The sequence below is a fragment of the Dama dama genome, chromosome 5, assembly GCF_033118175.1.
Source record: "Dama dama isolate Ldn47 chromosome 5, ASM3311817v1, whole genome shotgun sequence".
In the NCBI taxonomy this organism is placed as follows: domain Eukaryota; kingdom Metazoa; phylum Chordata; class Mammalia; order Artiodactyla; family Cervidae; genus Dama; species Dama dama.
The window spans coordinates 17633543-17658954 of NC_083685.1; the positions used below are offsets into that span (position 1 = coordinate 17633543).

The window sequence follows — 25412 nt, forward strand, 5'->3', positions numbered from 1 at the left end:
GTATTCTAACTTCATTGATTTACATGCAGCTGTCCAGTTTTCCCAATACCACTTGCTGAGGAGACCCGCTTTTCTTTGTTGTATAGTCTTGCCTCCTTTGTTGAAGATTAATTGACTATAGATGTGTGGATTTATTTCTGGGTTCTCTATCCTGCTCCATGGATTTATATGTCTCTTACTTGTGCCAACAGCCTCCTAGTAGGTAATTCAGACAAGTCCGGGACATTTTCAGGAAGACCGTTTACTTGATAGTATTGTGTGTAAGGCTAGAATACCCAGTTACTGTCTGGTTTTAGTTTTGTTTTTTCTCTTGGCCTGCACAGTCTCAATGGAATCTTATGAATAGCAAATATATTAAAACTAGTAATAAAGTCAGGCAATGAAAGAATGTGGATGAATTGTCTCCACCTTTAATTTCTATTCCACCTGACTGTAAATAGAAATTGTTTGCTTTTTTTACCTAGATCAGACCTCGCAAAGAGTTTCAAGTGAGCATGTGCACTTGGAACAGTTCTTCTGATTTATATTAGAGAAGAATAGTGTGAATCTGTAAAATGTTTTATACATCTGCCAAGGAAGCAGAATGGTGTTTGTAGAGATGTTTAAGAATTGCAATTAGCTTTTTCTTAACCTATTTCCAAACACTTTTGTTATAGGCTTAAGAGTTAGTCATTGTAAAAAGACTACTGTATTGCCTAATAGTATCGGAAGTACAGTTCCCACATTTTGTTTTTTAATTCCTGAATATTTCTGAATTTACGTGAGATTCTTTTCTGCTACATTTTCTACAAAAGCCCTTTCTTTCCCTTTTCCTTTCTCTTTAACTTTCGAGATGAAAACAATAGCTTTTATTTTTAAAAACTGCTCAAACAAAATTAGATCGTATCATTCTTTTGGATGGCACAGACTAAAGGTTCTTTTCACCCTTCAAAATGGAGTTCTGAACCAGGAGCCTAATGGGGAAGCTGAAAACAAAGGGTTCACCTCTGGATACCTCTGCACCAAGTATACCTTTCTATTGAGGTTTTTGTTAGAATTTATCTTCTCTCTTTTGGAGATAGTGTTATCTCTAATTGATTTCTGTCAATTAGAAGTGTAACATTCTGTGGCATCTAACACCTTGTTTTTTTAAATACAGCCTCACAAAGTGGCCTTTTCATTTTTCCCTTGTTCTTCTGTAAGTCACATTAACCTGGGTTTGCTGTAGAATTTGGTGTGCATTTGGTCTTATGGAGTCTTGACTACTGATCTTCATTCGAGTCTGGTTTGTAGGTTTAAATTTTTTTTCCCTAATAACTTGGTTGATATTTTGAAGTTAGATATCCATTTCAGCTCAACTTAATTTAGCTAATTTAATGTTTTAAGAAAATTACTTTTCAAATGTTAAATTACTAACTATAATGCCTTTTATGTTATATAATGGGCTTAGTAAAACCAAGGTGAAATATTTTATCTTAAAAATATTTTGCCAGAGTTTTAACTAGGGAATCCCAATTTTTTCATGTCACAAGCAGTTTATTAGTAGGGAAAATAAGAACTACTACTTATTCATTTATGGCTACACTGAACAGCATGTGGGATCTTAGTTCCCCAACCAGGGATTGATCCCATGCCCCTTACAGTGGAAGCCAGAGTCTTAACCACTGGACCACCAGGGAAGTCACCAGAACTTAATATTTAAGTAGGATATATTTTGTCTCAGGGATATTTATCTCATTTTATCATAGTATGATAAAATTTAATAATTCATTTTATATAGGAAGAATATGAGGTTTCTTCATTATTGATGCATTCTTGTGCAAGCTGGTGCTGCCTCAGTGAGCTACTGGATCCAAGTGCTTTATTCAGACTTGTGATCAAGTATATTGTAATATCAAAAGTATTTGTATGGTTGTTTATCGTGGAAGCCCTGTTCTGTGCATGTTCTGAATGGTGTACCGACTGAGATGTCTGTGCTATTTTTTAGTCATATTCTAGGCTTTTCTGTTGGTCTCCTTCAGAGGAACAGAAACATAAATTAATTTGCAAATTATATTTTTAACAAGAACAAAACTTTGGTATTTGCTTTTCTGCATCAGTTTATTCTTTGCAGACTTTGGTCAAAGGGGTATCTGGGTCAGATCTCAGAAAAGAACAAAAGAAAATGCTTTGGGTGGTTTGGTTTGATTCTAACTAGAAAACCATAGAATCTCTTTTAAGATTTTTAATTAATTAAAAATTAATTAAGAGTGATGTTTAGACTGAAAATAAAAACTCTTAACTTGATAAACTGTACTTTTCCTTGGTGTTGCTTGTTGCTCAGGAAAGAACTTTTTCAGGACTATTTTTCTTAGAGCTCATTACTGCTGCTTTTCCTCTCCTGTATTTGCACTTTTGAGGCTGACATCTTTGAGCTCTGTTGCCTACTTAAGCTATTCTGATAGTCTCCACCTCAGTTCTCTGGCTTTGTCCTTTCTTCTTCCTTGAGTGGTAAATTTTCTTTGAGATATAGGACTCAGAAACTTTTATGAAGATCACAGTCCAAATAACTATTGCTCTAGGCTATATTATTGTGTTGTCAGACATCACATCCTGTGTTAAAAAATCTAGTGACCACTGTTGCTTACAGAAGAAAGTTGAGATGCCATACCTTGGCATTCAGGGCCCTCCTCAATGAAACTTTTCTTTTTCAATCTCACCTCTCATTATTCCCCAATAATAATTTGCTTCTTGACCTAAGTGGCATTTTCTGCATGCTAGCCATTCGTATTTTCATCTTTGAGCTCAGTTATCTTACTGCTAGATTTATTCTCCACTCTGAGTACCTCTCTTCCTAACTAGAATTTTAGATACTTTTTCAAGACCAAGCTCAAATCTCCTTTCCTCTTTGTAGTCTTCCCTGACCTTCCCTGCTCACTGTGATTGTCTTTTTTATTGCCTATGGCAATGACTTCTATACTTTTAATTTTATTTTCAGCACAGAGTAGTTTGCTCCCCCCGTTCTCACGAAATCTCATGCTGAGTCCCACTTAAAAGGTAGTGGTCGGGGAGGGTATTGGGAATTTATGCTAGAACCTTATTTAATCAGCTTTGGCTCTGTCTGCTGAGGTACCCGTAAGAAATTGGATTTGATGGAGCACAGTTGGAGAATCAGTTGTCTTACATCATGTATTGAATACTCAGCTTTACAAAGTAGCGTATTTTGTCTCTCAAAGCATTGTAACTTTCTGGAGTTTAGAATCATGTTTATAGAACCTAGGGATGTCTATGCCCTGTTGTAGTTTAGCATAATGCCTTACAGATCCATAGTAGGAACTCAACATATGCTTATTCTTTCAACTGATATTTTTAAAGTTTTATATATTTTTATACACACTACACCCAAACCAGGGGAAAACTAGTAGGTTTTGTTTTTCTTACATAGACGTTAACTGGTAACCATCATTCATTTCCAGGAAACTCAAGAAAGCAGTTATTCCTAGCCAAACTAAAAGCAACTTTCCTATAACATAACATATTCAGAGTATATTTTCCTGACAAAACATTACTTCTAGTAAGCATTTTATTTTATTTTTTTTTTCTAGTAGGCATTTTAATACCCTTTTGAAATACAGAAAACAAAATCCCAAGTTTTACTTTGAAAACAAGGCCCAGATGATTCTGGTACAAGTGAGAAAAGTTGGAAGCACAGGTGAAGGAGTAAAGTATTAAAACATCCATGTGGGCTATTTTGAAAGTCTTTTAAAATAATTAAGTTGCATTAGTTGCTGTGTATGTTAGAAATGTATACATACTTGAATATAAATATCAACGTATGTAATGTTGATGTGTTTTTTTTTTTTTTTTTAATTTAAATTCATATCTGTGAATAGTATGAAATCAACTTTACTTTGGTTCCGTTTGAAATCACATGATTAAAAGATACCACACCTTAGAGATTCACAGATTTTTGTGTTAACCAGGGTGAAAATGAAGCCTTTTCTGCTTTGGGTCACAAAACTCATTTTCCTTGTTCAAGTGCCCTAGAGGCAAAGATATGATTAGGTAGTTCTCAGTTTGGAAAAATGACATTCTTTTCTACCAAGGTAATAGATTATTTTAAAAATTATTCAGAATTTTGAATAAAATGCAGGGTGCAGGTGTTTGGCCTGTTGTTCTTAGTTAATTTTGTTGTGTTGGTCTGTCCTGTTCTGCAGAATGTTGTTAGGTGTTTGCTTGTCAATGTGTTCGTCTTTATTGTTACGTCTTCATCTTATAGAAAGTCATGGTTTTGTCACTGTTGGCTTTTATTTGCACAAAAGACTTGTGTTCTGTGGCATGTGGGATCTTAGTTTCCAACCAGAGATGGAACATGCGCCCCCTGCAGTGGAAGCACAGTGGCCTAATCACTGACCTGTCAGGGAAATCCCTCAAGATTAAAGCTTTTAAAGACAGGTGTTTGATTGAGAATGTTAGCTGCTGGGACAGGAACAGATTATAAGAATGGAAGGCTCTTTAGTCTGTTTGAGGTTGAGGGGGTGGGAAGTGTGCTGCAGAGACAGATCTAGTTTCCTGTCCTGAGCCTATCATGTGTGAAGTCAGGATGGACTTGTGTTTTGTTTCGAATGCTTTACAGTATTAGTTCTTCCTGACTAATTCTCTCCTTACATTTCTTTCTAAAGTTGAGATTTAACTGAACTCAGTGGATTTAACTTCAAAGACTTGAATTTTGTGGTTCTTTAACGCCTGTCACATGGTGTATCAAATAAACCACTTACAACATTTTAATTGTTAAATAGTACTGCTTAATAGGCCCAAAAATATGATTAGAAAATAGTTGTGGATATTCAGAATGACATTATCCACTTCTACGTTTTTGTCTGATTTATAGGCAAGTGCTGTTGTCTGATTTATTCTGTAATATAACTTCTTGATATTTAGAAGAGGGGGGTATATACACTTGGAATGCATTTACGTTTCACATAGTTTTGTGACTTAGACCCTTATATCTTCAGGTATTAGTTTGCAAATGGTAGATTTTGCAAAATTTATTTTCAGGTTGATCATTTGGAACAGAACACTATTCCTGTGAAAATTTAGCTATGTTACTTCAGTACTGTTTATTTCCATCTCATTTTAGCAACCTGCTTTCATGACTTTGTCATCACTCGTAACTGCTTCTCTTCCAAAATCTACTACTCTTGACCATGCCCACCTTCACATTTACACCTGCTTCTTTTTTTCTTGCCCCTCACAGGATTCTCTGACCCTTCCCTGGCGTTCCATTTTTAAACTCTCTACTTCTTTAATTAGGAAAAGGAATGTGACTGGGAAAAGACCTTTGTGGTGCCGGTTAGGAATGTTTCTAGCTCTTTCCAGAGCTTCAGCTCAGCCGGACCCTTTTCTAACCTGTTTCTGCAACCTGATGACTACCCCCTGCAGTTCCTTACTCTTTGTACCTCATTTCCTTTATCCACAGCAGAATACTTTTTTTTTTACCCCTGCTTTTAAGAACACATAGCCAGTGTTCTTAAACTGGTTCCATGATTCCCCATGGTTCATGAAGATTCAGAGCATTGATGAATTTGGATAGAAAAAAAATTACATCTTTATTTTAATTAAATTTTTATTGAAATTTAGTGTTTCCTTCCATTATTAATGTAGACAACAAACCACTGCATTATTTGTGACTTCAGCACCTATAGAATTCAGTTAATTTCATACCACTTGTATAGATTATGCTTATTACCTCTAAAATTATAGTAGGTATTAGATTTGCTGTTAGATCTTATTGTTTAATGCATCAGTAAAGAACCATATATATTACTGTGGCACAGATTAGGTTTTTCAGATTTTGATAACTGCATTTCATTATATTGCATTATGACCCCATGGACTGTAGCCTGCCAGCCTCTGTCCATGGGGATTTTCCAAGCAAGAGTACTGGAGTGGGTTGCCATGCCCTCCTCCAGAGGATCTTCCCAACTCAGGGATCAAACCCAGGTCTCCCACATTGCAGGCGGATTCTTTACCATCTGAGCCATCAGGGAAACCATCATTATAATTGGTCTCCTGTGACTTTCTGTGTATTTTTGCATTTAAATTCATAAGCTCCCCACATATGCTGAAGGGGTCCATAGATCAAAGAATAAAGGTTAAGAATTCACTAATCTAGACACTCCCTGTGTCCCATTTCTCTGCAGTCTTCTCTTTTCTCTCTCTCTCGCCTGAGGACAGTGCCTCCTCTTGTCCCCTTGCTTTTGTTGTTCTGTTCCACACAACCTTAGCTCTTAGTGTGTTCATTATGCCCATCTTTTTTGTTTATCCTTTTCTTTAATACTGTGCTTTTTAATAGCTGTATAATAAAATACATGATTTAGTATATATTCATAGTATAATTGGAGAAGGAAATGGCAACCCACTCCAGTATTCTTGCCTGGAGCATCCCAGGGACAGAGGCGCCTGATGGGCTGCTGTCTATGGGGTTGCACAGAGTCGGACATGACTGAAGCAACTTAGCAGCAGCATAGTATAAATACTCATACAGAACAGAAGAGTATAAAACAAAAAAGTAATCTTCTGGCCTCAAATTCCATTTTCCCTGGGGAAATTCTTAGATTTGTATACAGTTGAGAAAAATGTTATTTTTAATGTTACTCTAGTCTGTATTGGGCCTCCGAGGTGGCTCAGTGGTAAAGAATCCACCAGCAGATGTAGGAGACGTGGATTCGATCCCTGGGTCAAGAAGATCCCCTGGAGAAGGAAATGGCAACCCACTCCAGTATTCTTGCCTGGAAAATTTGTGGACAGAGAAGCCTGGTGCACTACAGCCTATGGGGTCACAAAGAGTTGGACTCGGCTTAGGACACAGGCACGCTAATCTGTATTAGAATGCCTTTTGAAGTGAGAGTGTCAGTTGCTCAGTTGTGTCCAACTCTCTGGTCTCTTAGTTGCTAGGATAGCACCCACTGTAACTGATGCTCTGTTGTGTATAGATTAATCCATATAAAACTCATGGTACATGATGAGAAAATATGTTTTTAAAGTTGTTGAAAAAGGTCACAGTATTAATAATTGATTTATCAGAACAATATCATTGAAATAAGTTTTTTATCTGGAATTTTATAGTGTTTGAGGAAAAGCAGATTTAGTTGAGAGATGGCATGAGTAGCTGAGGATTTTGGTGAAGGCTTCTCTGAAAGCACATTTGAGGGCTTCTGATGTCAAGTCTATTAATTTTTTAATTTCATCTAGTTTTAGGTCATTTTGTAGTTTTAGTCAATTTAAATTTATTTTTGTTAACTTAAAATAAGTGTTAATTTTTCACCACTTTTCTGGCCATTTAAAAAATTCTCAGGCAACTTTGATTTTTCAGAGTCATAATTGACCGAGTTAGAGGGAAAAAGTTGAGTAGAGCTCATTTCCTGGGCATGGGGCTGAGGAATACAGAGGCTGCACATTGGTTGAGACATTTCTTTCTGATCACCACTAGGTGGCACCACTGGCTCAAAAAAAGGAAGGGAACGTTTGGAGGCAGGAAAAGTATTATGCCCTTTCTATCTCCCCTTTCCCTAAATTGGATGCCATCAGTCAGGGAATGAAGCACATCTTTGTCATCTTTTATTATCTCATCTGATCACTGTTATTCTTTTCTTTTTATGCCTGTAGTTCTTTCAGAAACAGGTTAACATTTTTCTCACAGGCACATTGTCTTGCATCTTGCCTTTTTAATGCTTTTGCTTCTTACCATAGAGGATAATGGGAAATTAATACACTATGACTTTCTGGCATTGCAAAATTTGCACAATTGTAATTAAGTTATAGCCAATTGATTTTCTGAATTTTGCAGAAATCCTAGCACTAACATTGTACTATTTCATACCAACAGTGGTTTTTTTCAAAAATCCAAATGCAGCTGTTAATAAAATAACTATTTAGAACTTAACAGTAGTAGATATTGGCAAGAGTATAGAATGAATACCCAGGTCTGGCCTCCTCCTGACTAATGATAGAATGTTGACCTGAAATACAGTATTTATTAATATGACCAGGCTTTCTCCTGCCATCTTGACACTGTAGCCTCATTTTGCTGATTCTCCACTTTGTACATCTTATGCACATCTTTCCCTAAAATGTTTACTCATGTTTAAACAGAGACTTTTTCTTTGGGAGAAATATTTGAATCAAGGAATATCATTCCTTACCAATACAAACAAACTTCTCTGTTTTCCCTCCCACACCTTTTCTGTCCTGAAAGAAAAATGGGATGCTAAGAACCACTGTGTGAACAGTTAATTAATTTATAAGGTTGATACTGTAATCAGAAGATTTAAGGTAGAAATGTAGCATTTTTTTTAAAGATAGGTAGTTTAATAATGGCCTCTTAATACAACCTAAATTGTAATTAGCAGAGTAAAACTTGGTTCAGTGAAGTTTTAGACTCTTGCTTTTTCACATTGTTTCCCTCTTCAAGGATCCTTTGTGATTTTGTTTAAAATAATACCAGAAGTATATAGAAGTATATTTAAGCTGTTTCTATTGTATATTTCATTTTTTCAATTTGAGGACTGCTGACTCAGTCCTTAGTCTTTTCTAAATACCTTGACACACACACACACACACAACACATCCTGCATTAACAATAAGTCCATTTATGTGGATTTGTTTCTTTTTTTTTTAATCCTTTTGTTGTTCTGGGTTTTAATTTCTAGGATAAAAAAGTATTGTCTTTAATTCTGGGTTTCCATCTGAGTAAATGCCTTATTTATTTAAATATATGCTTTTCAGCAACTAGTGTGATTAAAACATTAACAGGCTCTTAAATGAGAATTAATCCCCTTGCTGCTTGTATGACTGATTTGTGATTTTTACGTAGTTTTAGTTTTCTGTTCTAATTTTGTGAGAATTAAAATAGGGAATTTCAGCCACCTATCATGAGTTATTGTTTGATGTTTTTCATGGAGTATTTCACATTCATGAAAATACTCTAAGGCAAAATTAATTTTACCAAGAATTTGTGTAACTTTAAGGTGACATAAGAGTAGAACTTCATTAAGGCAAGTGTCATATAAAACCAAGTTTGTAGGGTCTTTCAGTGACTTAGGCTGAGGATGGCATTGTGAAGATAATATCAGTCTGTTAGAACCCCTAAGAGAACTTTCCCAAAATGCAGTCATCTTCCAATGAGTTCTGATCCCACTCTCAGCTGAGACCCACTGCTTTGGGAATCCCCCTTGGTGTGCTGTTGGCTTGTATGCTTGCTGGCAGCAGGAGCCATGCTGCCTGATAGGGCTGGTAGCTAAGCCCATATGTGCAGTTATGCTTTTATTCTCTAGTGTGCGTGAACACACACCCACATGCACTTATCCAGCCCTAGTTTGAGATGAGAGGAGGTAAGAGCAAGCTAGGCTTAGAGTGCCATGCCTATGGGCTGGCACTTAGGCATGCCGGCTCAAGTTTCTTATTTCACTATTGCCTTGCCCATTGAGTAGCCAGTAACATTTATAGAAACAGTACCAAGTCAAAAATCCGCCTGGAATTGTCTCTTTTGAAGGAGACACGCGTGTTGATTTTTTTTGACTGGGAGCCAGTACTCTGGCACAGCCAGGTCAACAGCAGTATTACTCCGCAGCCTTGTGGTAGGGGGATACCCTTTAGGACCAGACATCTAAATGTCAGCTTGTATCTCCAAAGCATTTTCTAACACTGTTACTGCCCAAATAGACTATTATTTAGCTGAGTCCTGACTTTGAACTGGAGAAACGTTTTCTTTGCTGGACAGCAGCCATGGGATAGATAGATCCTGCCAGTGAGCATACCGATGCCATGCCATGCTGCTCTCACAAGCTAATGCTCCTCAGTAACATTAGCAGGAGAGGAGAGGATAGATAGATGAGGTGAGAAAGTGTTGACAGAAAGTCTAGGTAGGCCTTTCTGAGGACAGGTAACACAGTGGGGCCTGAACTTTGTAACAGAGTGGCTATGGGGAAATAGGGTTCTATGTGGAGATGGGTCACTTTTGTTACTAGTGGCAAGGGTATGTTAGAATATTGACCCCTGCATGTAGGCATGGATTTGGAAAGTTAAAAGATGTGCGTATGTTTGGCTGCAGCAGCTCTGAGTGCATATCTAATTAGTGTGTCAATTAAACATGAGAGATCTTGTTTTAGATGAATTCATAGAAAATTTCTGGATCAATTCTGAAACACAAACTAATTATTTTTTAATATACTTAAATATATTTTTATGACTCATGTGAGTACATTATCACATTTCATGTGGCTTAAAATTATATGTGTAAAACATATCTTCCTCCAGTAGTCATCTATGATGCCACTTACTCAATCAAGTTAAGTGTTTCGAAGATTAAAGCATTAGGAGCGTTACACAGCTGAAAGCATACTGTTAATGAATGCTGTTTTTTCTGTATTAGAAAGCTACTTTTCATAATTATTTTTTAGCCTTTTTGTTGATAATTCATGTGTGTATTCATGTAGCCCAGTGTCTGGTTGTATGATCTTTCATCCAAAACCATCCTTTGCAGATGCTTTTACTGACTCTGCTATCAGTGCTAAAGTGAATGGTGAACACAAAGAGAAGGACCTGGAGCCCTGGGATGCAGGTGAACTCACTACCAATGACGAACTGGAGGCTTTGGAAAATGATGTTGTAAGCAAAATCTTTTCAATTTGTAACAGTATGGTCCTGTGATATGGTATGACATCCTATCACTTGGTTTTAAGTATGTTGTTGTGACTTTATTTAAATTAGCTGTTTTATTGTGTAGAGACTTCACCCTAGGCAGTATATACAGAAAAGTGTTTCTTGAGGATGCATATGAACTATTTGTATGTCTTTAAAGTAAATCCTAATAAACAACTTAAAAATTTAGATTAGGGACCATGGGAAACTAGAAATGCCTGCATATTTAGTTTTGAATGCCTTGCAGAATAGGGCAGTCTGAGGAAAATGGTGGCTTGTTTGTTGTCTTTACCAAGAAGTGATGTCAAAGTGTGACTTTTAGGATTCTTGTCTGTCAAAGAAGTATTCATTATTAAGCTATATCATTAGATTACGTTAGAATTACAGCCAAAAAGTAAGTTTCTTTGTCTTAAAATTAGGAGAAAAAGGCTATTTCCAAAAGCCTCTTGACATTTTAACTTTTCCCATAACACATCATCTGTAAATCAGTGCTTAATAATGACTCTGTCATTAGGATTCTTTAAATTCTGTTTCTAAACTCTGGAGATACAAACAAAGTTTCTTGCCAAAAATGAGTGTTTAGGCAATAAAATTTGAATGAGATGAATCTTTCATTGAATCTTACAGAGAAATCTTATTTAACAAACCTGTTTGATGTTAAAGTCATTGTCCAGTTGTAAAACTGGAAATTCATAGACAAAATGCGATAGTTTCCAAACTTTTTAAAGAATCACATATAACTTAATGTGAAGTTTCTCAGGTTTGCATAGCACATCACGTCTGGAGGATAAAGAGAAACAGGCATTCTCTCTCTCTTTTTAATTGATAGTGAAGCAGTTGAACTGATAGACACCTTCTAGAGCACATTCTGGCAATGTTTTCAAAATTTAAAACATGCAGTTTAGTTCAGCAATTCTATCTCTGTGAATGTATTCAGAAGACAGTCAAATAATTTTATTAGGATTTTTTCACAGCATTTTTTTCTAATAGTGGAAAATAGGAAATATCCTAACTGTCCGTCTGTAGGACTTGGGTGATTTATTATACCTGCATTCAGTTGAAGTAGTATACGTCCACTTGAAAGAAAGGTGTTCTGGGAAGATACCTAAAACTTACTAAAAGAAAAAGCAAGCTCCAGAACAAGAAGATCCTATTTGAATTTCTATAAAAGAGAGCTGATGATGATAATCACATTCTTACATATGCACAAAGAATGTCTGGAATTATGCCCAAGAAGTTGTTAATGGTGGTTATCTATACACACTGGGATTGGCAGTTTTACTTTTCACTGGATATGTTCCTGCACGCTTTAAATTTTTTACATGGAGCGTATGCTAAAAGAGCATATTTTAAAATTTCTATAGGTAACTAATTTCCTGCTCCCATATATTCAGCTGAAGTAGTTGATTTAGTGGTAGAATTGTATTACAGTTTTATCTGAAGTAGCACAGAAGGAGCCACAGTTGATGGGTGATCTTAGAGGCTAGGTTTCGTCCTGAAATTGCCATCAACATTGTTAAGGTGATGCTGTGCTCTCTGCTGACATGATAATGATTATGTGCTGTATTTTACCACTTTTTATCAATCGGACCTGATGATCAGTTTACTCAAAGAGGTTTCAGGTAAATACCTTGTAGAAAGATCACTGTAAGGAGTAGGAAAAGGAGAGAACCTTGATCTGAGACTCATATTTTATGAAGTAACTAAAACATTCTGAACTTATAACATCTCAGATAGCTGTTTCATACACAGTTGAACCTTGAACAACACAGGTTTGAACCATGCTGGTTCATTTATACACTTGGGTTTTGCAATAGTAAATATAGTACTGCACAATTCAAGGTTGGTTGAATCTACAGGTTTTGCACTTGTGCACAGAGTTGGTACCCCTGACACCGCACCCCCTGTATTGTTCAAAGTTCAGCTGTAGTTATTTACCAACGTGTAGGGACTGATGTATAGAAGAGAAGTTTTTCCTTAAGACATTTTTAAAGCAAATTTTTGGCTATTTTTTACTTTTGCTAGGTTTTGCTTGAATAGTATGATAGATAATTGTTAATGTAGATATTGACTATAATTGCATTAAAGAAGACAAATACTTTGTTATTTTGAAAAATGAGTTTTGTTCTGTTCTAGTCTAATGGATGGGATCCCAATGATATGTTTCGATATAATGAAGAAAATTATGGTGTAGTGTCTACGTACGATAGCAGTCTGTCTTCATACACGTAAGTTTTTTAAAGCTTGCTTTTGTTTTAGTGCGTTTGTCTTTGATTTTCATTAGCTTAAATTATGTTGAATAAATGTTTCTGTTGGATTTTTTTTTTACTTGTTTTATTTTTTAAAATTTATTTATTTGGCTGCTCAAGGTCTTAGTTGCAGCCCTTAGGATCTAGTTCCCTGACCAGGGATCGAACCCAGGCCTCCTTCATTGGGAGCATGGAGTCTTAGCCACTGGACCACCAGTGAAGTCCTCTGTTGGATTTTAAGTTAAACAATTATGTGGCTAAATTATTGTTACTTCTTACACTGATAAATTCCCATTAAAATAGGGATTAAATGTAGCTTATTTATACTCTGATTTTTTGTTCTAAATAACTTTTGTTTTATTTTTGCACTGTAAAAACTAAAATGACAAATGCAGAGGTTATGGGGAAATAGGTGATTTAACCAGTTTTGGAAATGTTACATTACTCTAAGGAAAAAGTAACAAGAAAATTCAAATTCTGATTTATAAGTAGATGACTATAGCTGTTTTATAGTTTTTACCAGCATTTTAAACTAAATGTCTCAATAGTTGATTGTGACAGATATGTAAACTGTTACTTTAAAATGCACACTTCGCTTTTTCTTTTCATTTGTTCCAGGGTGCCCTTAGAAAGGGATAACTCAGAAGAATTTTTAAAACGAGAAGCAAGGGCAAACCAGTTAGCAGAAGAAATTGAATCAAGTGCCCAGTATAAAGCCCGGGTGGCCCTGGAAAATGATGATAGGAGTGAAGAAGAAAAATACACAGCAGTTCAGAGAAATTCCAGTGAACGTGAGGGCCACAACATAAACACTAGGTATTTAAAGGAAATCATGATGCAGTATTTTGGATACACAACTCAAGGTCTGTGTGAGAAGGTGTATTATTATTATTATATTTCATCTTCCTTTAACTTAGCTTAGGTAGAGAATGCAAATGGAGTTGCTTTCAGGTTTTGTTAGTGAAAAGATTATAGTAATCTTGGAAAATAGTTTTTGAACATCACCTCCGTGGAGCCAAGTGGTGGATATACAGTGACGAGCAAGCCAGGGTCTGGAAGAGCTTGTTAAAGAAAAGTGAACAGGTTGGGGGAGGGGGGTGCATATAACATAATTACAGTTCAGTATGATTTCCTAGATTAGAGGTGTGATCAGAGTACTAGGAATATGCAAATGAAAAGGAACGAGCGTAACCTTGTGGGATCAGAGTATACCTAACAGATGAGGTGATGTTTAATGATAGGATAGTAGGTCTGTCTGTCACTCAAAGAAGCATAAAACAAGAATTCCTTGCATGGTGAAGACAGGTGAAAGAACTTGTCCAATTCAGGGAAAATCTTGTTGTTTCGTATGTCTGGAATACAGGGTGTATGTTGACATTGCAGTGTTAGTAGCTGGTGATAGGAACCAAGGGAGTGAGGCTTTGTGTGTGTCATGTTAAAGAGCACCTTGTAGGCAGGGTATGGGGTGAACCAACTCTGGTGACACTGAGAACTGGCTGAGATATAGAGGCCAGTTATTGTATTGAAATAGTTCAAGTGTGAGAATGAGACCAGGACCAGTGATAGAAAGATTAGAAAAACCAGGGGTGATCCTGAGTTTATTTGATAACCAAGCAGATTGGTGGTTGCACCGGTATTGGAGACAGAAAACACCAAGCAAGCTTGAAGGGAGATAGTCCATTTGTGCAATTTATTGCATTCAAGGGGCTCACAGATCTTTCATGAATTTATTCATAAATATGTGTTGTGAGAACCACCTGCTACATGCCTGGTAGAATAAGATACACATTCTGTCTTAAAGGCACTTGCAGTTTAGGAATCGTGATTTGAATTAAAGTGTTTAGTGAGAGATACTGAGACTGTGAGGCTGACAGTGTGGATTTGGGGGATCGATGTGAAAACCATGAAAAACTAATGAACAGCCACCAAGAGAAGAGATTGCAGAGAAAACCAAGGAAGAAGAGTTTCAAGAAGACAGATGATGATTGATAGAAACAGCCATAAAGAGATCAAGTAGGACAAGAATGAATGAATACATGTTTGTTTTATTTTGTCCTTAGGGGGAAAATCTGAGGGAAAAGAAAGGCCAGACCTAGAGCTTAGAGTAAAACGGAAGAATAAGGGTATCTGGAAATGAGGCCGTTTGGTTTGTTTAACCTTTTACTAACAAGCATTCCCTTCTGCCTAAATTGCTTTTAGATATGTTTCATTGGTCTGGTATCTATTAGGATAAAATGATTTAGAGGATCTCTCATTTCCAGGGAAAATAAATATATTCCTCCTGGACAAAGAAATAGAGAAGTCATATCCTGGGGAAGTGGGCGACAGAATTCACCGCGAATGGGCCAGCCTGGATCGGGCTCCATGCCATCAAGATCCACCTCTCACACTTCAGATTTCAACCCGAATTCTGGTTCAGACCAAAGAGTAGTTAATGGAGGCAAGTATTTTGACCAAATTTGTCAATCTCATTGATCAAATATATAATTTTCTGAATATTTACAGTTTTACATAGTTGATAAGAGGATGCATACCTTTTAATGATTTCTGTGGAGTAGTTTTCAGTAAATATTTAAAATTTGCCTTTGTGGATATCAAATTAGTAAAATTGTAAAAATTAGTATGTTATTGGCATATACAGAATTTAACATGATGAAATACTTATGTATTAAGATAAAGTGCTAAATTTAACCAAAGACATTCACTTGGCAAAAAAAAAAACACTCCACATATAAAGAAATTGGAAACTGGGTAGGTTCTCAATTTCAAAAACACTGGACGATAAAATATTCAGACATGGTTTACACGGAAAATCCAAATCTGTGTGACATGCTCAGTGGTTAATATAAATTCATTTTTATGAACTGTTTGTTTATATATTTATATCCTGCTTACTTCAAGAGGATTTGAGGTACCTTGCAGTACAAGACATGGCCAACAGTCATGTGAAGATGGTGGGGGAAAAGTGCTTAAAAAAATAAAATCTCAGTACAAAGGCAGATATTGTAGTTTAGCTTAACTAAAATATGCAAACTTGCATCTTTAGTAGGAAGATGTTTTTTTTTTCCTATTCTCCCTCCAAATCTAGGTTAAATATGGCTCATGGGTCATGGCTCTCTCATACAAGTCAGGGATACTGGAAACAGCAGTACCATAGACTGTATGGAACTATGGTAATTAAAATATTGATGGTGTATTAGATACTAACCTGGGGGGAACAGTGGGCGTTCAATTTTAGGTATTTAAGTTTGGAAAGTTAGACAAATAGAGAACACTTAAGTTTCCAATTTCATTTGTTTTCATTGAATCTTTCTCCAGAATTCCTCTCCAAATGAACACTCTTGAGTATTTTCTATACTTTGTATTGGGGTGAAATTTCTTTGCTCACTGAGTAAAGAATTTTAGTTGTTTATGAACAGAATTTTCAAAGTAAAAAACCTGAAAGGGGCTGGGAAATGTATGATACTCAAGTGTGTGGAACCCTATGGAGAGGAGACCTGGACTGTTTCCTAAGATTAAGGTAAGTGATGTCATGTTACATGTTAGCTGTATTTTGACCTGTGCCTATCCCTCAATGGCAGTTTATTTGGTGATGACTGCTTTGTAGTTGGATTGTTTATTAAGCAGTCTCTTAAGTAAATGTTTAACTGCATAAGTTATTTAGAAGATCCCCCTTCTTTTTCTAATTTGATAAGGTTAAAATATGTTTTTTGAAAAGGCAGTGAATATTAATCTGTCACTCCTGTGACTCTGGAAATTAGTAGAAGTAATGTTCTACTTAAATGTACCTGCTTGATGTGATTTCAAACTCAACCTCTTATATTCAAGTATAGACTAGGTGAAAACCAGTTTTAAGAAACTAGCATTTTTAATGGGATTATAATAGCTGTTGTTTCAAAAGCTAAAACTTTAAATAATAAATAATCTTATTCCTGAGTTTTGTGATTTATTCTGTGAAATTACCTAGTGTATGTTATTCTCCTTTTAGCAATTGATTTTCAAAAAAACAGTTAACAGAAGCAGGTGAATAGGCAAAGTCTTAACTGTCTTCTTCAATAGTATGTGTAGATCCTAATTAACCCTTTGGGAACGTGTATTCATTTAAACAGACTTAATTTTAAGGAGGTTAAAGTAAAATGTGAATTTATGTCAGTTAAGTTATGCTAAAACTTATCACAAATCAAATGACTGTCCTCAAAGGGTTAAAATGTACAAGAAATCATTTTTGTCATTTTACTTTTTTTTCTGTTTACTTTTTTCCCTCATTTTTTTCTTTAGTTTTTATACTTTCCTTCATATCATTTGTTCTGTCAGGTGTTCCCTGGCCATCGCCTTGCCCATCTCCTTCCTCTCGCCCACCTTCTCGCTACCAGTCAGGTCCCAACTCTCTTCCACCTCGGGCAGCCACCCCTACACGGCCGCCCTCCAGGCCCCCCTCGCGGCCATCCAGACCCCCGTCTCACCCCTCTGCTCATGGTTCTCCAGCTCCTGTCTCTACTATGCCTAAACGCATGTCTTCAGAAGGTACAATACCACAATTTGTTCATGTTTTTGTTTGTCTTTGTTTAACTCCTATGTGAGTTTATAATTACAAAATAGTTTCCTCTTCATTATTTAATAACCTATAATTTCTGTGTTTTAACTTTAGTTTATTAAAACTATTTCTATTAACCTTTTGTTTATTAGAAATTTGATAAATGCTGTGTGAAGCTATGAACTATCCTGAATTGTGAGAATGGGGGTTTGTCTCTGCCTGGTAATGATGCTTTTTTATAGCCCAGGGCCTTCTCCCTCCCACTTTACAGTGTATACAGTGGTTAATGGTAAACAGTGAACCTTCTTTATACTAGTGAATCTGCCTGTTGACCTTAGGTAGGAGTGGTGGTTTAGTGGTCCTTTTGAGAGGAACATTGCATATGGCTGCCTTGGTGTGTTTACCCTTAAATTACAAAATAGAGATTGATTTTGTATTTGGGATTTTTTTAAAATTAGTTTTGTAATATTTTGTAGTGAAAGTCTTTAGAGGAAATTCTTAATTTAAGATAAAATTGTTATTGTAGAAAACAATATATGAATCTTTAGGGGTTTTTTTGTTTTGTTCTTGTTTACCCTGTCAAAAGAATAAAATCCTGTAATTCTCATTCATTGTAATTAATTACAGTTGATATTGCTTATACTGAGACTAATACAGATTTCTGGCAGAAAATGCTTCCCTGGAGAAAACTGTATTGGCTGCTTTTTAATAAATTGTTGCCGTCCAGGCAGCGAGGTCATGTGATCTTGAATGAAGCAGCTAACCTTGAACAACATGTTACGCTGATTTTCAAGGTGACTTCCTAACTCAAGTGCCTATGATGGTGGCCTGTAAATGAGAAGTTAAATTCTGTTGACATATTTTGTTGTGGTCTGTTGTTTGTGTAAATGATATTCATATCATGAGAATGTGTTAGATAAAAGTCAGTAGTGAATGTGAGCTTGTTCACCACTGTTAGATGTACAGATTCACATAAAAGTTTACCTTTTGCATGTTCAGGGAGGCTACATTATTCAGTTTTTCTTTTTAACTAATTTGAATTAGTGTTTTCTAGTCATGTAGTTAGGTGACACTGAAGCATTTTTAAAATGTGAACCTCGAAATAAAACTATGAAATATAATGGTTTTCTGTGTTTAGAAAAAGTTTTCTTTCTCTAAGTATTTCACATGTTGCCAAAGACTTAACTTTATTAAAGTTAGTTTGATTTCATTGTGCTGTGTCAGCCATCTTTCTTGGTCTTTTCCTGTAAAAGGATGTAAAAAATATGTATAGATATTTAAATACCCAGTTCTTAACTCATCTTCAATATAAATTATGTCTCCAGTTAAAAATTATATAATATTAACACTCTTTGTAAGACTGTGCTCATGATTGTATTCCTACTGAGGACACAAATTAATATGACATCCTAAAGAGTTTGGTAAGGGACTTCCCTGATGGCCCAGTGGTTAAGACTCTGGTTTCCACTGCAGGGGGCACAGGTTCGACACACGCCAACGTAGCATGGGCAAAAAAAAAAGAAAGAGGGTGAGGAACATTGGCTTTGGTATCAAGAATGAGTTTGCCAAGTGTTCCCAGTGCCAGGTTTCTGTTGTGAGAGTCATTGTATTCACTGTTTGCACCTGACAGTTTTGCTTCAATGCATAGTAGACTTCTTTATAAACAGAAATCACTAATGTGGCAGAATTGTTGATTGATGTGGGATTTTGATGATTCATATAGTGCAAATTTCCTCCCCAGATGTAAATTACTCTAGTATACAAGCCAGTGCCTTAGCTGTAGAATTTTCAGTTCACAGCCTGTTTAGTCTGAGACACTCTACAGGTGAGGACTGGTTTTTTTTTTAACTACTACAAAGGTGTATCAAAGTAGTCTTTTGTTTAATAATTTTTTTCATAGTCTTAGAAGTAATACAGCAAATTTGAAGGGAGAAAGCTAAAAGTGTATGTTAAAATTTTATTTCATCATATAGCTATAACTTCTATTAACATTTTGTTATACTTATTTTTACATATCTTCAACTAATGGATATAGATTAAACAAATTGCTAAGATCCTTGAAGAGCTGTGACATCTTATTGTTGGATTTCTTATCGCCAACTGCATCCTTCCCTTTTTTAAAAAATAAAAGGGAACAAAATAAAATTTATTTATAAAATTTTATGGCATTCCACAAGATAACTCTGAAAAAATATGGCCAAAAATATGGTGCTTATTTTCTTCTTTTTTAAACCAAGAAGGAATGAAAGAGAAAGTGGGAGAATGTGTGTATGTGTGAGTGTTGTGAGGGAAAGGGAGGAAGGGAAAGAGAAAGAATGGGCTGTGTGTATTTAGCAGAAAAGTAGTACTGATGGACATTGTGGCATTTATGTGATGTTCACTGTTCCTTTCTTAGGGCCTCCAAGGATGTCCCCAAAGGCCCAGCGACACCCTCGAAATCACAGAGTTTCTGCTGGGAGGGGTTCCATTTCCAGTGGCCTAGAATTTGTACCCCATACCCCACCAAGTGAAGCAGCTGCTCCTCCAACAGCAAGGACCAGTCCTGCAGGGGGCACATGGTCATCAGTGGTCAGTGGAGGTAGGCTTGGAGCATAATAACAGTGTTCATTTTGTTATTCTATTGGATGTGAAAAGGGCTGAGCTTGAGCTCTATGTGAGGAAGTCTATATATATAAAAAATAGTGGAGTAACCAGGAATTGAGAAAACTATGTTTTTATTTTGGGCTCTACCAGTTATTCACTGTATGTTAAGGGCAAATCATGTGATCATCCTGAATTTCAGTTTTCTCAGTGAGTAAAGTAATTTTTCCCTAGTCTATTCTCTGGTTTTAGGTGAGATTCATATGGGGTTCATAAATATGAATATACTTTATAGTTTTATAAAGTTCCACTCAAATGGAAGGCAAATATAGTACATAACAACATTTGGCGGAATCATATTTCATGTCTTCTTAGCAGCCTTGTTTATTGATTCTTTCACGAACAGTTATTAATATTTTGGACTTACAGTGCTATGTATTTCTTCCCCCCACCCCCCCATTCTCTCCATACATTTTTGTTGGTATCCTGCTTTATGCCAGGCAATATTCTGGGCCTAGGTCCTGTGGGTTTCTTTAGTATCTATATATGGCACTAATTCCTGACCATGTTTCACTTTTAAAGAATAACAAACACAGGAGCCCAAATTTTATGTGATTAGCCCAAAGAATGTGCTGATGGAAGCTATGAAAGTGTAAAAAATATACTTTGACAGGATCTTAGAATTAAGTTAAAACTGCTTTTGCTACTTAATGTATTGCTTCCATGATAACTAGAGTTTGAGCATGTAATGATTGTGTTTTTTTGGCCATAAACTATGTTAATCAATGCATGGGACTTTTAAAAGAAAAAAATCTTTAAGCTTAAACAAAAATATACCCAACTCCATTAAATATCTTTAGTTGATACACATTGCTCACCTTCATGTATAATTTTAGGTTTAAGTTTACTGTAAATTCCTTTGAATTTTCTTTCTTTTTTTTTTTCTTTTAAAAACATTTATTTAGCACAATAGAATTAACTTCAAGTCATGAAGAGATTATGGAAGAAATTTAAATGCATACTACTAAGTCAAAGTTACATATTGTATGTGTCCAACTATAAGACATTCTGAAAACAGCAAAATTATGAAGAAAATAAAAAAGATCAGTGTTGCCATGGATTGGTGCAGGGATGATATAAGTAGGTAGAGCACAAAGGATTTCTAGGACACTGTAACTGCTCTGTATGACATCATAATAGTTGATAGATGTCATTAAGCATTTATCCAAAACCATAAAGAGTGCATCAAGAGTGCATCTTCTGGTAAGAAAATGGCAACCTGCTCCGGTATTCTTGCCTGGGAAATCCCACGGTCAGAGGAGCCTGGTAGTCCATGGGGTGGCAAAATAATTGGACACGACTTAGTGACTAAACAAATTACTTTACCACAATTTTTAAAATCATACTTCACATTAAATTAACTATTTAATTTTAAAAAGAGTGTACTCTAACATAAACCATGGACTCCGGTGAGTATGATGAAGGTACCACTTCAGTGGGGGATGTTGATATTGAGGAAGGTTATGCATACACGGGAGCACAGGACATACAAAAAGTCTGGATAATTTAGGAACTTTTTCATGAATCAAAAACTCCCCTGAAAGAGTCCTAATATATTTAGTAAGCACAGAGTATGTGACAGGTGATGAGAATACCAGGGTTGAGTAAGTAGGCGAGGTTCTTCTCTGTGGGTACTTCAGATCTGCTGGGAGCCTTAACTTTCCAGGGGTCAGATGTCCAAAATGGGTCTCATTTGGCTAGAAACATGGGTTTCTCCGGTGGCTCAGAGGTAAAGAATCCACATGAATTCATAGCCACATGCTGGATCCTGAGAAACACTGAACTCACATCAATTCCTTTTGTTAGTTCAAGACTCCTTGGGTCATTCCAGTTCTCACACTCTTCTCATGGTAGAGAGGCCCGCAAGCAAGGATCCCAAGCCAGACACTGGTGAACATTCCATCGCGGAGCGGCGGGACCTCCTCCTCCACCGAGACGCTGAGGCCTGGGGGTCGGGGTCAGCGCCCCCGGGGCTGAGGGAGCTTTGAGCCGGGCCGCGGGGACAGTGCAGGCAGCCTCGCCGCCCGTCTTTCTCCTCCTTTGAATTTTCTATTTTCTTCTTTGGTCTTCAATTACAAGGAAATAATTAGCAAAAAATAGAATTTCTAAAATATTTATTTTTTCATTGTATCATTATTTGACATTACTCAGATGATCCGGAAATGAATTTTGAAAGTAACAGCATTATAGAAGTGAAAGAGTAAAATCACAGTTTTACAGTTGTGAAGAGATATGCACAGAATGGTGTGAGAGGTTTACTCTACACTAATTAGAAAATAGATAGTTGTTAAATAATACTTTCTTCCATGATCCTTTGACATAAAAAAGTGAAGAACCACTAAAGTGAAATAAATTGAACCATTTTCTCTAGATGTTTGGAATCTGAATAGGTTTGTAATGAAATATGAAACCTGTTAGATACTTATTTCGAAGTCATTGAAATACCCATTGAAATACAATCCCCACCTTGGATTATCTCTCTCAGCTAAAGTGAGTTCCCCATTTCCTTAGTTACTGCAAGGTGGACTTTGATGTGTTAAGAAGGAGTATATAGGATTGGCTGCAAACTGCTAAAAGATGTTTGAGTTTATTATTTGAAGGAGGAACAAAGAAGTCTATTTCTTAGGCATCCCCCCAACACCTGCCTACTTTAAAGAGACAGTCTCACTTTTTAGTAGAGAGTGTTGTTATTTTTATCCTCAAAAGTTGCCTTTTTCCTGCCTTAGAAATCCAGTTTCTAAATTCATTTAAAATACTTTATTTTTATTTTTATTTTATTTTACTTATTTGCATTTATTTTCTGCGGCATTTATTCCCGGGCCATAAGTTTTTGTTTCTTCAGTTTCTTCTGGGATATCTTTTTCTTCTGTGCAGCCTCCTCTTCTGGTTCAGGAACAATCTGCTCTTTGTCGGTAAGGATCATCTCAGTGTGGCAGGGAGAGCTCATGTAGGGGTTGATCCGACCGTGAGCTCTGTAAGTCCTGCGCCGCATCTCGGGGGCTTTGTTCACTTGGATGTGCTCAGTGACCAGAAAGTCTACATCTAAGCCCTTAACTTCAGCATTACTCTCTGCATTTTTGAGCATGTGTAGTAAAAATTCAGAACTCTTTTTGGGCCACCGACCCTGCGTCCAGCCCACTGTTTGGCCTGTGCACACCTACCAACTCCACCGTTGTAATGACGGGATGGCACACATTGCTTCTTTAAAGTTACATCCTTCAGATACTTGGTGGCTTTTCAGATATGCATACCCTTTATGGCCTGGGCAGTTTCATAAGTGTTCTTAAAGTGAACACGAAGATTTGAACCTCTTGATTTGCATGATTTTGTGGGGTTTTCTGGGTCGAGTGAATAGCGCACCATTTTTAGGGGTCAGCTCAGGCCGCTTACCGGAAAAGGATAAAATACTTTGTTTTAAAATTAATATATTTAGTTAGAAAACTACTGTTGGACATAGGTGTTAGTAATAATTGCTTTCATTTTTGAGATATTTGTTGTCTCCATCATCACCTCTATTCCTGAGACTTTGGAAAAGAAAACAGAATGATGGGATAAAGAGTAATTGGGGGAGGAGGTCAGATAGAACTATTTTACCTAGATCTTCAGAGACACTGTTTTGAAGAAATGACGTTTAGCTTGAGAATATAATGGGTAACTTTTCTCTTTCTTGTAGTTCCAAGATTATCCCCTAAAACTCACAGACCCAGGTCTCCCAGACAGAATAGTATTGGAAATACTCCTAGTGGGCCAGTTCTTGCTTCTCCCCAAGCTGGTATTATCCCAGCTGAAGCTGCTGCTATGCCTGTACCAGCTGCATCTCCTACACCTGCCAGTCCTGCATCCAACAGAGCTGTCACCCCATCTCTTGAGGGTATGTAAGAAAGGGCTTCCAGATCCACAGTGTCTTTTGTTTTGTCTAACAAAGTTGTGTGTTAGAGGTTTAACAGTTTACGAAAAATGTCTCTGTTGTTTTATTCTTAGGTATGTATTTGAGGGTGACTTCCTAGTAGCTCAGTAGTAAAGAACCCGTCTGTCAGTGCAGGAGATATGGGTTCGATCCCTGGATCGGGAAGATCCCCTGGAGAAGGAAATGGCAACCCACTTCAGTATTCTTGCCTGAAGAATCCCTTGGATGGAGGAGCCTGGCAGGCTGGGGTCCATGGGGTCCCAAAAGAGTCAGACATGACTGAGCGACTAAACAAGAATAACAGTGTATTTGAGGGCACATTTAAAATTTTATGTAAATGAAGTTGGTTGTTTAATACTACTAATTTCATGTTATTCTTCAATGTGTGTTGTTAAGATAGTTTCCTGGGTAGTAAATATCAATATAAGTATGTTCATGTTTCATATGTCTGCAGAGTTGGAAAGCCTCTATTTAAATGGACATGTCCTTTTGTAAAAACATAGAATCAAAATTGTAGAATATTTTCTCATTTTACTTTTATAGCTTTCATCTAACTTGGAGTTTTTGTAAAATATCATTTTCTAGCTAAAGATTCCAGGCTTCAAGATCAGAGGCAAAACTCTCCTGCAGGGAATAAAGAAAATATGAAGCCCAGTGAGACATCATCCAGCTTCTCAAAAGCTGAAAATAAAGGTTAGAGCTTTAAAAAGTCTTTAGAAATAGGAGAGAGAATATGTCTTAATCTCATGCCCAGTATTGAGTATTTTTTAGTCAATACTTTTTCCTAGGATTGTACATATTTAAATGTGTAATTTAATATGTCAAAATCTATAATTAATATATTGGGTTTTTAATTATTTTAATAGTAGAATTTATTTTCATTTCTAGCATCCTATCCTAAAAGAATTTTAAGTTAGATCCAGATTTATTTCTAATCTTTAGTTTAAAATTCTTTTAGATCTAACACTTCCTTAATTTTGCAGGTATATCACCAATTGTTTCTGAACATAGAAAACAGATTGATGATTTAAAGAAATTTAAGAATGATTTTAGGGTAAGTATTGTATTGACTAATGAATTAGAATTAAAAAATTTTTAATGTACTAAAAAACGCATTATATATACACCCAGAATAATCAAACAGTGTTTATAGAAAGCTAAATATTCTCATAGTTGTCTTTGCCTATGCTTTAAGTGAGGTAATTAAAATCATGAGATTTGAAAAGAACAACAGATACTAAATGAAAGAGAATGTACTTCTGATGTTGGAAGTCAACATAACATAAGTTATTATTTGATACTCATTTGATTATATTATTTTATGACAATAGAACAAGGCTAAGGCATTATCTGATGTGACAAGTAGAAGATGTATTGGACCCTGTTTGTAGACTTACACTCGTGCACAAATGGATTGTGATAG

General features: G+C 36.2%; 1 protein-coding gene across 6 annotated transcripts in view; it reads left to right on the top strand.

Moving 5' to 3' along the window:
• ATXN2 (ataxin 2) overlaps positions 1 to 25412 on the top strand; it is a 100828-nt gene that overhangs the window by 37963 nt on the left and 37453 nt on the right. For 5 of the 6 annotated variants that reach the window (XM_061141903.1, XM_061141907.1, XM_061141905.1 and 2 more), the window contains exons 6-14: positions 10502 to 10626; positions 12796 to 12887; positions 13527 to 13724; positions 15170 to 15348; positions 17223 to 17432; positions 19838 to 20020; positions 23756 to 23953; positions 24575 to 24682; positions 24973 to 25043. In XM_061141903.1, coding sequence (XP_060997886.1) covers positions 10502 to 10626; positions 12796 to 12887; positions 13527 to 13724; positions 15170 to 15348; positions 17223 to 17432; positions 19838 to 20020; positions 23756 to 23953; positions 24575 to 24682; positions 24973 to 25043 — 1364 coding nt within the window. The remainder of the gene's footprint in view (positions 1 to 10501; positions 10627 to 12795; positions 12888 to 13526; positions 13725 to 15169; positions 15349 to 17222; positions 17433 to 19837; positions 20021 to 23755; positions 23954 to 24574; positions 24683 to 24972; positions 25044 to 25412) is intronic. The other variant, XM_061141908.1, reaches the window with a different exon arrangement.